This window comes from Diadema antillarum, unplaced genomic scaffold, assembly GCF_040938485.1.
Source record: "Diadema antillarum isolate AM-2024a unplaced genomic scaffold, OU_Dant_1.0 seq00001249_RagTag, whole genome shotgun sequence".
NCBI lineage: Eukaryota > Metazoa > Echinodermata > Echinoidea > Diadematoida > Diadematidae > Diadema > Diadema antillarum.
In genome coordinates, this window is record NW_027272035.1 from 293,639 (window position 1) to 310,258 (window position 16,620).

General features: G+C 38.5%; 3 protein-coding genes across 3 annotated transcripts in view; 1 reads left to right on the forward strand and 2 right to left on the reverse strand.

Moving 5' to 3' along the window:
* Nucleotides 1-947: 947 nt before the first annotated feature.
* Nucleotides 948-2,411, reverse strand: LOC139745273 (heparan sulfate glucosamine 3-O-sulfotransferase 1-like). Its single transcript, XM_071655674.1, has 2 exons — nt 1,536-2,411; nt 948-1,187 (listed from the first exon to the last, which is right to left on the reverse strand). The coding sequence occupies exons 1-2, from the start codon at nt 2,409-2,411 to the stop codon at nt 948-950; spliced, it is 1,116 nt and encodes a 371-aa protein (XP_071511775.1).
* Nucleotides 2,412-6,918: 4,507 nt separating this feature from the next.
* Nucleotides 6,919-8,541, forward strand: LOC139745274 (heparan sulfate glucosamine 3-O-sulfotransferase 1-like). Its single transcript, XM_071655675.1, has 2 exons — nt 6,919-7,785; nt 8,296-8,541. Exons 1-2 carry the CDS (start codon nt 6,919-6,921, stop codon nt 8,539-8,541), a joined length of 1,113 nt encoding a protein of 370 aa, XP_071511776.1.
* Nucleotides 8,542-10,440: 1,899 nt separating this feature from the next.
* LOC139745275 (sucrase-isomaltase, intestinal-like) overlaps nt 10,441-16,620 on the reverse strand; it is a 128,265-nt gene continuing 122,085 nt past the window's right edge. The window contains exons 61-69 of the mRNA XM_071655676.1: nt 16,472-16,588; nt 15,960-16,108; nt 15,255-15,339; nt 14,515-14,571; nt 13,594-13,721; nt 13,056-13,144; nt 12,436-12,485; nt 11,244-11,417; nt 10,441-10,524 (exon numbers count right to left, since the gene is read on the reverse strand). Coding sequence (XP_071511777.1) covers nt 10,456-10,524; nt 11,244-11,417; nt 12,436-12,485; nt 13,056-13,144; nt 13,594-13,721; nt 14,515-14,571; nt 15,255-15,339; nt 15,960-16,108; nt 16,472-16,588 — 918 coding nt within the window. The 3' untranslated portion in view covers nt 10,441-10,455. The remainder of the gene's footprint in view (nt 10,525-11,243; nt 11,418-12,435; nt 12,486-13,055; nt 13,145-13,593; nt 13,722-14,514; nt 14,572-15,254; nt 15,340-15,959; nt 16,109-16,471; nt 16,589-16,620) is intronic.

The following is a 16,620-nucleotide window of genomic DNA, read 5'->3' on the forward strand; positions in this document are numbered from 1 at the left end:
GAATGCATGCATAGAAAATAGCAATGGGTAATCACTTGCAGGTATAGAAACAATCTTTAACATGAACAAGATGAATGGCTGGTTATGGTAAAAGCAATGGAATGCATGGGTGAAATACAAGCACGCAGAAATCACTTTAAACACAGCTGCCTTCTATAGATTATGGTGTGTAATAGCAATGGGTTATTACGTGAACATAGGACCCATCTTAATGGCTACTTATCTTGCTTATGGTATGGGTAATGGCTTGAACGTAGAAATCATCTTACACACAAATGGCTTCTTATGGCAGTAGCAATGGGTAATTACACAGACGTGGAGACCATCTTCACGAATGTAGAGATCACCGTACACACATTAAACGGCTAGATGGTTAAAGCAATGCGTAATTACATGAATGTATAAAACAGTTTCATGAACGTAGAAACCATCTTTAATACAAATAGATTGATTGGTAATTGCATGGACGTTGAAACCATCCTTTACACAAAAGGCTAGTTGTCTTTTTTTTTATAGATACGGTGAAGAAGTTATTCATTAACTTCCTTAATGTTTAAATGAAAATGAATTACTAGTAGTGTTGCTGTGTATTTAACTCCAGATCATAATTGCTTGTTTGTAAAGCGCATACTGGGCCCTGTTGCATAAAACCCTTACCGCTGGACTTACCGCTCCTTTCCAGCGGTAAGTCTTTAAATTAGCGGTAAAATTTATAATCCTTGATGCTGATTGGCTGTGACGCCTAATTTTGACGGTAGTTACCATTGAAATTCAACGGTAAGTTTTATGCAACAGGCCCCTGGTAAATAAGACTGATTGATGATTAGTATGCGCCATAAAGTCACTATTGTTCTTGTTATCATGGAAGATTACAGTTCCACGAGAGGCAGGTGTATTGTTTATACATAAATTTCCATGATAACGACACTGCGAAAATCATCCCAACTTTATTCAAGTCGGGTCCAGGTAAATGTCTGTCCCAGCAATCTCTCTAGTTCAGCGTTATACGGACGATAGTAATCTCTTAGTTTCATTATGACGTCATCGTCAACTTCCGGATGGGGTATTCCCTTGAACTTTGAAGCGCAGCGTTTGACTGGTTTGGCTTTGCAGAAAAATCCTTTCTTGTCATCGAAGTACACGCTCTCCTCATCGAAGAATTTTGGAAGTCCAAGAAATTCCTCGATCTGTGATGATGCGAAATTGTAATGGAGATGTTGGCATTAACTCACATACCACTGTATTTACATGATTTATTGCAATAACTTACAAGACAAAAATGGGTTCCATTGGCAGGCAAATCTGCAAGGGTACATGCTTGGATGTCAATAAAGTATCTTGGCTAGTGCTGACAATGTAGATTACTAGAATTCAGGGAAAGGAGGGTGAATGGGATCAAGTGCTGAATCAAACTGGAACACTGACTTCATTAGAATGTAAAGTGTGACGTGTTAGTTTCTGTCCAAATTTGTATATCACAATGTTGATAAAAGGGTGTTTTAATAACAACTAAATGTTAAAAGTTAACTACTCACCTTCTGCAATGTTGGCAGTGGGTTTTTGATAAAGGCGTCTCCATCAATCACGAGAAAATGTTTCCTAGGAAACACCGTTAGCCACTCCCTCAGGTAGATGACGTAGGCTCCATTTACCAGGATGGCGTTATCACTGTTGACCTCGCCGTTTGGCCATACGACCGAACCCTCGAACGTGGTGTTCAGGTAGCAGAAGGGCTCTTTGCCTGGTGCCGCTACGCGTGGCTTGAAGAACTCGGGCCAACCGATGCCTTGCAGATGCAGGTAGTCGGACACTGCCCTGACAACCGGGTCTCTAATGATGACGATGAACTTGGTGTCTGGCATGACAGCTTTTATCCTGGTTGGTATGGTGAGATCGAAGATGTAGGAAGGTGTCTTCTCCATGGTGATTTCGTGTCTAAACGAAAACGGCATCTTGTCCCTATACCAGTCCAGACTTTCATTCTTGTGTTTGTTCCAGTAAAATACCTCCTGGGGCTTTGAGTGGACTAGGAAGGGGTGATCTTCGAGAAAGAAGGAGAGGGCACTTGTTCCACATTTTTTCACCCCAATTCCTATCACTTTCGGCAATCGCCTCTTGAATTCCAGATCGACCGCGACCATGTCATCTTTCCCTTCTTGGATGCATGTTTCGCATTTGCTGAGCACTGACCGATTGCCTCCTGGGTAGACGTCGATACCACTGTATGCAGGAGTCTCTCGCTCTGCACCCACCGTCTGGAACCGCCGCCTTACGGGTTGTATCCTTTCAAGCACAGGTTGGAAGGTCTGTTTTAGATACAGTGGTGGGGACAGGTTGAGGGTGACGATGACCACCGTTACACAGAGGATCACTCCCGTGAGGTACACCTTAGCGTTTCCGGAGATTTGCATGGTGATATACTGGTGCACTATGTGATTATTCAAATCAGTTCCCTACTTCTCCGATCTACAGGTTCCACTGGACACTGCTGAGGCGTTTTCCTATTAAAAACATGATAGGCATTATAGTTCATTCAAAACATATCCAACACATATGAAATATTCTGCGAAATGAAGTTAGGATGTTTTATAATGTTTGAATTGAACAACCTAATGTAAAGACGGAAATAATGCATCCTGTGTAGACGAAGACAAAGTAAAAAATAAGAAAATAAACATGGAGGAAAAACAAAACAAACGGGAGGAGGGATGTACTAGCAATTAAAAGAAAAAAATGTTCTCGCTGAATGCCCAGTAAATGCCTGAATGATTGAAAGGAACGTGCTCTCCCAGAGCATACTAAATAGGGGCAAAGTATTTCTAATGACTATCTTTGTTAAGAGATCATTTTGTATCTTTGGCACTTAACAGATAACGTTTCGTTGTTTCGAGATCAATAACGTGTCAGTTAGTTCCAGATGAAATTGCACAGTATGACGATGAGAACATCCTAACTCCTTCTCTAACATGTCTAATATTGAGTAAAATGTGCACAAATATCACACACAAACATAATTATGGGCAGGTAATCAATGGGCCACGCAGAGAATTAAATAAATGTGGTTATAATCATTATCGCCATAATCAATTGATGTCAGTATCACTGCGTTATCAATTTTGAAAGATACCCAATGATTATCATTTATCAGGAATAAGGGATGATGCATGTAAACTGAAAAAGACTTATTATTATGAAACATTACAACAGGACATGAACGAATCATGCCTTTGATATTTACCCTCTGTACTTCTATCACAATGTTGAATCAACTAAAAAAAAAATATGCTGCAAATGTTCTTACGGTCTCACTTGACAGATGTCGATACTTCGAACAACACCATTACGTCTTACACGTCATGCTGGCTTAAGTATTCCTCCAGCGACACAATTTTGCGACTACAGACGTTAACTACAAGAGGTAACAATGTGCTCGAGAACGGCAGCTCCATGTCAATGAATTCGGGTCTTCGAGGCAAAGTGTGAGTCTTTTGTTGAGAAAAAAAAAGCGGAACACGTTTTTGTGTTGGGGAAAGATGAACTGTTAAGATGTTTCAGAGTTGCGCATATTGTTATTCAGCAGCCTCTATGGATCCACACAGGTTAACAACGGAGCGAGTTCGACACATCGCCCTTTCATCATTCTATTCAGCGAGTATGCATCGCTTTGAGGACTCCACGCTTGGCCCCGCCCCCATTTTAAAGCTGACAAAGTGGGCTGGTTGAAAACAAATTCTTTCTTGAACATGAATTCAGTGGGACACATTTATACACTCAGGGAACAGGTCTGTTGATTTTACGTTTTTGATGACCTCCAGGACTAACTGTACTCAGTGATTTTTCACTTGGTGCCAACTCATTTTCATGGAACCAAAAACGGATCGAAAAAAATAAAGCACATTTTTCACCCTAGAAAACCTATTTTGAATGTCAGTTTGTTCGCTAACCTAATGTGTATCTCCTCATTGCTTTAGAAGGCTATTTTATTTTCTTGTGGGATATTTGCCTTTCATGTATAGTCATTATAATTATATATATATATATATATATATATATATATATATATATATATATATACACACTTGGTGATTCTATCCTTCTATGAAGGGTGCTCGATATCCTCAAAGGAAGAGCTTTAGACAGAAGAATTGGAACAAGTTCACGCGGTTGACTGCAGGTTCATCCGTATTTATTGCAACTCTGAGTTTCATGCAAACTCCATGAGATATATAATGAGCAACTTGCTTCCTTGGTGTTATTTAGTTATTTTGTCCACGAGGAGACTGCAAAATACAAGCTTGGCTTTTCAGCACGTCTCCTCCATTTCCCACAACTTTAATCTTAATTCAATTTCATCTGCTTATGTGAATATGTGATACATAAATTTGTTAACTTCACGCATTTCCTTTGCTACTACATTGTATTGGTATTGTGTTATTTTGTGTATGTAGACGTTTTGCATTGTTGGAAATGAAATCAATGAAATGAAAATGAAAATATGAAACTACTTCGGATCTAATTTTAGTGAAACTTTCAATTCGGCTCTATTGACATTTTTTAGAATTTTCAGTGGTACAGTTGTTTAAAATCATGTGTTGGGTTCACTGACAAATAATACAGTCTGTCTGTTTTGCTCTCGTCTTTCTAAGCTGGAAACTTCTTTAATGATGGATTGCTCAAAATTTGGTACTAGGTCACAACTTATTGTGACATGCCTCATGTTACCATCGATATAATGATAAGTGTATATTTGCGCTGATTAATTTGTCCGTTACATGTATTGTAGTTTCGTAAGCTTTGTCGGTATACATGTATTATAGTTTTGTAAGCTTTGTACAATGTATTGTAGAAATGTAACGTAAATAAATAAGTGAGGGGACTGCACTATACAAGTTCGCTTTTAGCAACCCCTCAATTTTCATTTCCATCAAGTCCTAAATGAAACAAGACGTATTTCTACTGATCATGTGACATATGTTGCAAGTATATACCATCATTTTGACGTTTGTATTACCCATGTACAATATATCGTTTGGAAATGAAGACAGAACATGAATGAATGAATGAATGAATTGTGCTTTACCAACTTGCGGAGAGAGTACTGTTGTCTTCGTGTCTGTACGAGCTTCTTGGATGTGTGCCTGATTATAGCTCCATCTCTTTTGGATAAGCTCCAACTTTTGCTCATTGTCCCAGGGCAAGGTTTCCCAGCGAACACAGTAGAACAAATTCTTTTGCGGTTGTAGATCTCAACGCCGAGTGTTTGAATAAGGCTTCATCTTCAAACCAAGCTACCAGCTTAGGCCTGTGTATGCGTAGTTTGGTAAATAAAGCGAATGCAATAACCCAGTTCAGCCTGTATGCATGAGAGATGCAGGAGTTGTTTCCAACAGATTGCCACATGGAGCCAAACTCCTTAGCAACTTTTTCATCCTCCAAGGATTTTCTTAAAACTACAAAGACTTGTCACTAATTTCTTTTTCCTTCATTGGAGCAGAGTAGCAACGAGGTTGGAGTGATAGTGGAAGCATTTTGAAGAACTACTGCTCGTGTGACGAATCATTCATGGTGGTATCGCGTGCTGCTTCGGTGGAATGCGTTCGATGCAGTTGTAAGACTTTCCATGGATACTTCGAGTCACTGTCTATCACTGTACACAGGCCCATGTTTAACAAGGCGGATTTGTAGTAAGGACACATTTCTTATCTCGTGTTGTGTTGGAGCAGTTCTAAAATTGTGCTCAAAACATTATGGGGAGGGGTCGTGGTAAAAACTACAGTATCTTGAAATAGCTGGATGCTTTCCTGACAGCTCCTGTGTTTTACTGTACAATTGAGTTTTATATTCGAGATGTTTTTGTCAAGTCTAAGGAAAAGATGTTACTGGAAGGCTATTAAACCCACTCTGTGCCACATTGATTACTTGTCCATATGTACATTATGAGTCTGAAATTTGTGCTCATTTGGCAAAGAATGAGTTAACTCTTAACAAATCTCTTGAACGAGAAGTGTTGATTGAATAATTATTATGTGGAGAAATATCAGAATCTGATTTGTCTTCTGTTAGTTACTCAACGGACGGTTCTATATATCGTATTTGCATGTTTCCTAACATGAATGCATGATCAGATTCGTGCATGTTAAGAAAGATCGTTTATTGATGATTTGCAGTAAATCATGATTATTTGCCGTCAGGACAATCAACCCATCTGAACTATCGAGTAATGGACATGGTAATGGAGCTCCTTCGTCAGTTCTTGACAGAATCAATTAAATACAGTAGTCCTTATCCAACACTCTGCCGTGGTGTACCAAATCAACTAATACCCAAACCAAAGTGTTTATCAGACCTGGAGAAAAGAAGTTAGTGCTTTACAGGCATGACAGGTAACGATTATCTTATTTTCTGGCTCCAATTCTTGATAATTTTGTTCCATTGATGTCATGCAAGGAAGGGTTGGAAGATCACATCTATCTGATTATTTTCTTTTACTTGTCCACAAGGGTGAAAGATTTACATTCCTAATAAAACTACACCTGTACAAAAAAAAAACAGTCAAAGAAAATAGTCATTATTTGGAATATCACGTCCTCAATGCTACTGTTCATTGGGGAACATGTTATTTCCATCTTAATAAATGTCGTAATTTATCAAGCGAAAATGAGTGTTTTAAGCAAAGAGTCACACAGAAACAAAGTGGTCTGTGATCTCCTCCACACACTGGTCCTAGAAATACTAGGTGAAAACTTAGTAGTAGTCACATCTCCCGATCTTCTACTGTTATGAAGCTTGGTAAAACAATATCAATTTGTTTGCATGTTTGTTTGTTACTTTGTTTCAGGCCAACGTGCGTCAAGTATTACCCGTATGCTTGCTTTTATAGGATCATAGGAAATCTAGAAGAATTCAAGACAGGTCGTGATGCACACTCACGGGGAACTGAAGGCTTACCTACTTGGAATATTTGTAGCAACCACGGCTTTCAGCTTGACTTACTACGCAACATCAATAATTCTAGAACGCTCTTCTGAACCAGTGCCTGGAAAAACCCAACCCTCAAGACGACATCTCGGAAGGACGGCTATATTGGGGCAGGATACATTTTCTAGCAATGGGAGAACGCCAAAGGATCGATTATTAGCTGCCACTGCCCACGCGTGTCTCCAAAGCAGGCCCGGCGATGAAGTCAGTACCGACCTCGACTGCAAGAAGAGATTGCCTCAAGCGATTGGGATTGGTGTGGAAAAGTGTGGGACAAGTGCCCTCTCCTTCTTCCTGAATAGTCATCCAAACCTGATCCACTCAGTGCCACAAGAGATATATTACTGGAACAAGCACCAGAACGAAAGTCTGGACTGGTATAGGGATCAGATGCCTGTTTCGTCTAAACATGAAGTTACCATGGAGAAGACGCCTTCCTATATATTCGATGTCTCTGCACCCACCAGGATAAAAGCTGTCATGCCAGACACCAAGTTCATTGTCATCATTCGAGACCCGGTGGTAAGGGCAGTGTCTGACTATCTGCATCTTCTCACCATAGCCTGGCCCGAGTTCTTCATACCACGTGTGGCGCCACCAGGCCAAGAAGCTCTCTGCTACCTGAACACCACGTTCGAGGGTTCGGTCATTCGGCCAAACGGTGAGGTCAACAGTAATAACGCCATCCTGGTTCACGGAGCCTACGTCATCTACTTTAGGGAGTGGCTAAAGGTGTTTCCAAGGAAACAGTTTCTCGTGATTGACGGAGATGCCTTCATTAAAAATCCATTACCAGCACTTCAGCAGGTTTGTAAGAGATTTTCTCTGTACTCTATTCAGCAGACATAGTTTTAAAAGAGGAGTTGATTCCTACTTTGTCTTCATGTCTTTTAGGAAATTTCTTGATAGAACTATGTACATCACATTTATTTCGAAGCCTACTTATCTTCTTGTACCTCTATCTACCTATCTCTCTAATATTGTGCCATATCTAACTTCCTTACCAACTTACTGGTTTTAAAAAAAAAAGATTGTCGAATTGAGACCAGATTAGACGTCTCAATTCTGATGTCACTTCACCTATACTTTTAACAAAATGTGAGGACGGGGTGATGACCTATACTTGATTCAAAATATTCAATTTTAAAGCTTAGTTCATAACATCATTGTACGATGCATATGTCTTAGTCATGCAATGTAAAGTATATCTAACTTTCACATGAATATTGATGTCTATTAATAAATTGATGTGTATGTCTTAGTCACGCAATATACAGTATATCTAACTTTCACATAAATTTTGTCATGTCGTTGCAGATGGAGGAATTCCTTGGTCTTCCAAACTTTTTCAATGGGAGGAGCATATACTTTGACGAACGGAAGGGGTTTTATTGCAAATCCCTGCCATTTAAACAATGTGCAGGGGAATCAAAGGGAAGGCGACATCCTGTCATTGATGATGACGTCATAAGAAAGTTGAAAGCGTACTATCGTCCATATGACGACCAACTTGAAAAGTTACTTGGACAAACGTTTTCTTGGTCAGATCACACATTAGAGTAAATCCGAAATGAAAAGAGTCATAGCTCCAAGAAAGGTTTCAGCCGAAAACAACGCCTCCAACGGGGACATGATAGGCCTACAACGCCTATTATATTTGAACGTTTCTTCACGGGCATTGGGATACATGATTTGTAGAACATCGAACAGGAGCAAATATATTGTACATGTAATAGCGGGCCATTATTCATTCTTATTTGTTTGATCCAAGCATTCCATTTGTCAACTTATCGGTGTTTCAGTCATGTTTTAAAATCTGCTGTCAGCCGAGGATCGTGCATGCACTCGAGCTTCGCGTTACCACATTACTGGCCATCTGCGTCGTCCAGCGGCGATGTTCTTAGTTAATAATAACATGCTCTTTATTTAGAGTAGCCTCATCAGTGTTACCACTGCTCTACCAGAGGACCTTTAATGTCATTATCATTACCCTATAGCGTTGCCAGGCACCAATTTACACCATGATCGAGAGTGACATAATGGGTAGAATCGTCTTGTCCAGGGACGTAAGCGGTGTAAGCATGTGGACTGGATTTGAACTCGGGTCCAGCCTCTGACTGGGAGTCAGGAGTGTTATTCACTATACCACTGTACCCCTACAGTTCTGGCATATTGTATTATCTACGCTGTCCTCTGTGTATTCTAGGAGTACCTATGTGCTTATTACATTATTGTGTTTTCGTAATCCGACTGCAGTGAAATGTTCAACTCATACTTTGGGTAACATAGTAGAAGCTAAATGCCTACATCTTCTTTGTAATGGTAGAGTAGATTTTTTTCAGTCGTTCTTTTTCCTAGGTCGTGGAATACCATTGGTAGTCTCCATTTATACTGTTTTGTATACTGTGTTCAGCAGACATGGCAGATGGCATTTGAAAGTCAATTTCTGGTACAGGCGCTCTCCCAAGTTGTTAAGTCGAGTTCTTTCTACAGTCCCGGTTCGCCGAAATTTCTAGTTACTTGATTTTTTCCTTCGGATCAGCTAAATTTTTATTCAATACAAATTATCTACAGATGTCCAATCTAATGTGGACTTTATAATACTAAGTAGGTGGTGATTGGTTAAAAGGTATCACTACGGGTGCTATGTAGAGTACAGATGAACTTCAATTTTGTCAGACCAACACATTGTACAGTGTTTGTGTTGTACTGTTGAAATAATTCGAATGAAAGATTGTGTGCACTTCATGAAGTTTCAAATGAATAACACAAATGTTTTCACATCTCTCTGCTTTATTGTGTGATTTCATGCCATGTATTTCGCAAGTATTAGTGAACATAACATGGCTCTGATCATAAACATGCACACTGTACCCAACACCAGAATTACATTCAAAACTAAACGTTTTCTTTATCCTAATAATGATAAACCAGTGGTTCATTGCTTTAAACAGCAAAACAAATGGTGATCACCCTCAGAGTGGAATAAATGCCGTTAAAACTTGCTTTTGTACAATATCAGCTAAATTTCGAAATATTCATGAAGACGTTCTAGGGACAAAATCGTCATTAACCTCTAGCCGTTATCATTACGTTTAGTTGAACTTCCTCTAAGGTGACAATTACCGCCAGTTTTCAGCGTGATATGAAAATGTTGCACAAAGTAAAGAATAACTTATCATATCGCATGAAATTAGGGCGAAACTACATAGGTAGCTCCTACATTTGGGAACAAAGTTTGTATATGGAGTCTAATAACGGACACGGTCATAACGAAATTCCGGTTTCAACGAAGTAAAAATTCAGGTCGCAACATTATCTCATCTATGTATTTTTACAGTTATTTGTTCGGTTTTAACGACATTTCGATATAGCGAAAGAAAACTGTCAGTCCCGAGGAATTCGTTATGACGGGAGTTCACTGTAACCCTATATAAAGACAATTTGATTCGGTTGGTGCCAGAATGTGTCACTGGACTACTCTTCGCGCCATGTGATCGTAAAGGGTGTCATCATGTCGAGGTCGAGACGTGAAATCCTGAGCACCTGGACATTACAAAACATAAAAAAGGGAGAAAAGGTTGATGTGATTGCCACGACAGTTGTTCACAAAAACGTAAGTTGAGAGATTTTGCCAAGGATGTTCATTCCACTCTGCCAATCTCCGCTCCGCATTCAGAAAATAACTTTTATCTATTTTTTTTTACACGAAATATAATTAGCTTGCACGCATAATTATACTTAATGCATGTCCCTTTCTGATATGATTACATAAGAAGAAAGATATTACTCTTCGCATAAAATCGCTCTGCCTATGGAGTTACATCAGTCAGCCATGATAAACATTCAAAGAAAGGGCTTACAGTTGCTCTGCCATTAATCTCTAAATAGTTCGAAGCATTACGTGTAGGCCTATACTTAAAAACCCACAAGGGACAGTGGTGAGGAGATGGCATTGTCGGCCATAGGATGCAATTTTCCAGGTTTTGTTTGTTTTAGTGTACATCTAGCCGCTTGCAGAATAAGCCTTTGACCTCTAATATACATAAATGCATATATATATATATATATATATATATATATACATATATATATTTACAAGACAATAATTATAACCTACATCTATACTAGTAGTTTATATTCTTTTTAAAATATTGTAACAAAGCTATCAATGAAGAAAAATGAGTTCGATTTTTTTTCTTGTGGGCTAAAGGTACACACTTCAGGGATATCACCGTATCCAAATGTATTCTAGTTTAGCTCACCTTAGTTGAGTGTTCGAATTCAACCACAGGTGCGTCGTCCTCTTCCGTCCCATGCCGTACGATCACAGCACTGCCTTCTACATAGTTATCGGCGCCGTAAATCACGACGTGCTCGAAAATAAGCTGGTTTGGGTCTTGAAAACCAGCCACCTCCAATGACATCGTCAATGTCCCCTAAACACATGTGCGAAACAAAACTCTACTGAGTTATCAAATTTATAATGCGTATAGACAATGATAGATACACCGATCAAAACGCAGATCAGTTGGCCGATGCTTCCCAAGTTTTAATAATACAGTGTGTCTCTAAAAAAAGTAAACCCAACTTCAACTGCAAATTTTCAGAAAACTATAAAATATTTGCACATTATTTTTTCATGGTTAGATAGTTCAATAAGTCTTCTATCCAATGATATCACATAGGTTATGTAACTCTCATGCATGACTGAGCATGATTCAACTTAGTGAATGGGTGTGAAATCATCACTGTGGCAAGTTATTTCTTGCTATTGTCATGCATTCAGGGCATATTTGAAGTTAAATTTTTGTCAGCAAAGGTTGTTCCTGACACAGGCACACTTCACATGCTTTCCAAACATGGTACAGTTGACAATTGAGCAGAGAGTATTCCTGGTAACTCGATACCAGAAAACAAGAAGTTGCGTGGAAGTTCAAGAGGCTTTTCGGGTGCAGTTCCCCGACAGGCAGCCTCCAACACAAAGAGCCATCTGGTACAATGTGAGAGAGTATGCTGATCACGGAACTTGCCACAGTGATGATTTCACACCCATTCACTAAGTTGAATCATGCTCAGTCATGCATGAGAGTTACATAACCTACGTGGTATCATTGGACAGAGGACTTATTGGACTATGTAACCATGAAAAAATAATGTGTAAATATTTTATAGTTTTCTGAAAATTTGCCGTTGAAGTTGGGTTTACTTTTTTTAGAGACACCCTGTACATTGCCCCCATTCCAAAACATGAGGATATGAGAAATAAAAAAAAAAGTTATTCAGTTATGAGTTATACTCATCCTTTGTTTTCGTTTATAAACTAAACAAACGGCTAAACTTGTCTTTTTTTTCTTCTAAACACGAATATTTATCATTTTAATCGATAACACAAATATCAAAATAGAACGGGGGATATAAAAATCGAAGAGGGAAAACTAAACTGTATAATCCTACCTGAGAAGCCGCAAACTTCAGTAGGCTGTAGGCACCTTTTTCGTATGAATCTATGGTATGAAAAGAAAAAAATGATACATTTATACAGAAGATTATTCTCGCCTGTTTGATTGTAGATAAGCTGCAACAACACTATCAGAGATTTAAGTATACGCGGTACATGGCATGTAAAGGAATTTTACACTTCATAAGAATATTCATGCCGCGATTACAGTAACAACTATATATATATAACAGATTGTAATTGCTCTGTTCTACTTTAATTGGAGTATATTTATGATTTGAAAAAAACCCCGATTATTATTATAAACAAGAAATTAACCCAACACGAGATAGAGATTACAAATAGTAAGAAAGCGGCGCATACAACAAAAGTTGAATGCCAACAAAAAAAAAGCCAAATTAGAAAAAGATATGTTTGCTTATCTATAGCACTAACAATATACAGAGATTTATGGTACCAAGTATCGTTTGCTTGTAAAATAAAGCAATGTGACGTGGTCAAAAATATCGCATTACATTATATTACATTACATTACATTACATTACATTACACTTATGTGGCTGACGAAGAAAAAAAAATGAATGTTGATATATTTGGAATTGGAATAAGGAGTTACCTCTAAACTCGCCATCATCCCAAAAGAAATCTCCCATGGCTTCCATGTTGTCATCCAGAGCTACCAAAACACTGAGGGGCTTCAGACGACTGTCGTCGCCATGGTTACACGAACGTATTATATCAAACAACATAGAGAATAAAGAAAAAAAATCGTAAGGTAAGTGGGCGCAGTGTTCAATTATTGGATATTGAATGTGAAATATGAATCATGCTTGTGCACTTTTATCACCACCACACATTTTGCATAATAGTGACAATGAATTTATGACCAAGAACCAACAGACTTTGGTTTACAATATAGGACACTTTCATACATGCCAACGTATCATAACTCGTTATCTTGATCTCTTCATTTATACACTCGATATTTCTCATTATCTTATTACACCTATCACATGTTCAACAGTTACCCTTACATTGTTCCACTAGCTTATATTTCATGACATTATACTGCAACGTCCACACAATATTTTTTCAGTGTCCCATAATAGATGTCATGACCGTAAGTATTCTTAAGTCACTAACATTGCACTCACCTATAGACTGTAGTGTTGGCCGGTTCCTGGCGCGGTATGATATGACCCCCTCGAACGTGTACGTTGATTTTTTCCATTGGTGTGTATAGATAGGACAAATGGCCTCTTTCATTCCTCATCTCCTCCCCCTACAAGACAAAGAAACACAAAGAGCAGCTCCTAAACTCTTCCTGATATTGAAAGCACCCCTCTGATTAGATATAGACACATTTCTTGACGTCACAACGTAAAAACAACACGCAAATCGTCATTCTGATCAATCATCTGTATACACCTGACAAAATCGCATCATTTCCAGTTTTCATTCTGAAACTCTTGCTTGTCAAAAATGATAATAGAATTAGACAAAACTAGCCATCTACACAAAATAGATGTAAAAGACTCAAATTAGACAAAGGAAATTGCTTGCTTTGTTTAGGCTTTTCCCAAGCATTAAGCAATGTTAAGGTTTTTTCTTTGCTTGTTTGTCGTTGTCTTTTATATTCTAAAGAAGGACAACTCATGATTGTGACTCGAAGCCTAAATGACCATGCGATTATTATGAATGTCCCAAACCCTAAAGCCGAGAAAAAAATGCCAAAAAGAATGTCATCTTGATGAAAGATGTGAAAATTGGGGGTTGCTTGGAAATTGAACCTCTGATTTCTTGCCTACCTCTTGTCCAAATTTCAAATTTTAAAACAATTTTAAAATACTGAGCTTTTTGCTTTTTGAAACATAATACTCCGCGCAGTGTTTTGAGGTCCATTTCTCAAAGCTGGGCTTATCTGATGGCCAGTTTGTATACCGCCTGTGGTAATGAAGGTACAAATTTCACATGATTAAAAGCTTAGAGCCTGGAGAATGACAAATTGCCTGAAATCACGAACTTATCTCAGCCGTTTTTATCAGGCTTTCTTGGTGGCTTCATGTGACACTTACCGTGAAGTAGTCAAACCACCTTGCGTCTGGAAAGTAGGCGTCAATACTTGTCTCTCCCTGTGTGGAGAAATCCATCCAGGATGCGAAAATACGTAAGGAATTGAAAGATTGACCTAATTAATAAGACAAACTGAAGGGTAATGCTCCCTCTACCAAAAATGATGTAGGATCTAGCTGCCACTTAGTTCCATACATTACATTTTGCCATTTGCGTTCTCCGTTTTGTTTTATGTTTTTTTTTTTTACAACACTAAGCTCGGCCCTCGAGAAACTTTCTCATAATTACATATAAAAATTTGTTTTATTAGCGTAGTATATTAGCTGCATGGGACTGACAAGACATACAAATGCTGATATTCCTTTAAACCGTTCATGTGGATAGCAATACATCATTGTTGAAAAGGATAAACTAGAACTAGACAATACTAATACTGTCAAATTGTATAAAAATATAGATATTTTAATTGCAAGTGTTACTTTTCTAGGTAGATCCCGAATAGTAAATATAAATGACTGGTTTATTGCACTTACCCTCTAAAATGTATCAATCAACTAAACTCTCAAGTTTAAAAAAGGTTTTGGCATGAGTGATCTTTCTTTTGTGGATGCATGGGAAGCAGCAGTCTAATACCAATGTGTCTCTATTACTCCATGAGTGTGTGTGTGTGTGTTTAATAGTTACCCAAAATAAGTGCTAGGTGAAAGGCATAGCTACCAAGGCAACTCTTATATCTGATTACCTCTTCCAAGACAGGTGAAATCATGAGGCAGGGACCCCAAAGGAACTGGCGGTCGATGTCCAGTGCAATTTGGTCTGTGGGGAACCTGCGGAAACACAAGATTTTCTGTCAATTGTCGTCATCGTCTAACCTACACTATAAGAAATTTGCTTTAGTTCTAAAACAACAACAACTTTAGAGCTTCTCCTTGTTCTCATCTTACTCCTCATCAATTTGTGTGGATATGACCAGTACTCAAGTCAATTTCTATTCATTTTTCCTACATTTCTAAAAATAAACATTCGCGACAATGTGATGAACATTGAATTATAACATTCTGATTGAAGCAAAAGATGATTATCGTGAATTTGATCATGATGAAATATGGGATGTTGATAAATGTACAAATCGCAAAGTAAGTGTTAATGAAGAGCATTTTGCCAAGTGCAATTACCAAACTGATCACTTTCATCTAGGTCTTAATCGGATTTTTCTCCAAAACTGTTTTTTTTTTCTAAGCCAGACACCGACTATTTAAGTTGTTAATCCTTTTTGTCACCACAAACGGTAGGACTAACGTAGAGATTGCGAACCAGACTGAAAAAAAACCCAGGAGACAAGAGAAAGAGACAGAGAGAAATAAAGAGTGTCGATGCGTGTATTAGTGTGAGTGTGTGCGTTGGGGGGGGGGGCGGAGTGGAGAGAGGGAGAAAATTGTGTTCTTACTCATTGGCCAGTGGCCTAACGACGGTGGCGCTGTCTAGGTGGGCGTGGTAGAAAAGAGTGTAGAGGAATGGTAGCAGACGATAACGTTCTTCCAAAATATTTTTCGTCATATTTACAAATTCCTGGCCGAACACGGGTGGATGTTGAGGCTAAGAAAGAAAAAGAAAAAAAAAGAAGAAGAAAAGAACAGCAACTAAGAGCCAAAGGTGACTGGAAAAAGAATTAATCTATTTAGGCCCTACACTTGAGAATTGCATCGTCGGATCAATGATTGCTAATTAGGTGATATACATCTGTACATGACACAGTAATATTATCATAGTACAGTCCTGTAAACGGGTGGAAGCAAGAATACTCATAATAACACGAGAAGGTAACACGCAAGCTTTTCTTTCTCTTACCCGTCAACTTATCAATGTATGTGTCTAACGTTAGGACAGAAAAATACATGTATGTGTTAGTTAACATTAATCGAAATAAGAGAAAAAAAACAACAACAACTTAAAACTCACGCCCCAACCATCTGCGTTGTGATTTCTGGCATACGGATAGAAGGCTCCAAGCTGTGTCCATCTCCAGCACATCTCGTACGTCGTGTTTCCCCAGAACCCGCAGATATCGGCACCAATCTAAGAATGGCAGCAATAGTGATTTGGTATGA

Excerpts from the sequence above, each read along its gene's own strand:
- LOC139745273 (XM_071655674.1), bottom strand. The coding sequence starts at position 2,411 with ATGCAAATCTCCGGAAACGCTAAGGTGTACCTCACGGGAGTGATCCTC. Across the intron at positions 1,188-1,535 it reads CACTGCCAACATTGCAGAAG|ATCGAGGAATTTCTTGGACT; the intron begins GTGAGTAGTTAA and ends GCATCATCACAG.
- LOC139745274 (XM_071655675.1), top strand. The coding sequence starts at position 6,919 with ATGCACACTCACGGGGAACTGAAGGCTTACCTACTTGGAATATTTGTA. Across the intron at positions 7,786-8,295 it reads CATTACCAGCACTTCAGCAG|ATGGAGGAATTCCTTGGTCT; the intron begins GTTTGTAAGAGA and ends ATGTCGTTGCAG.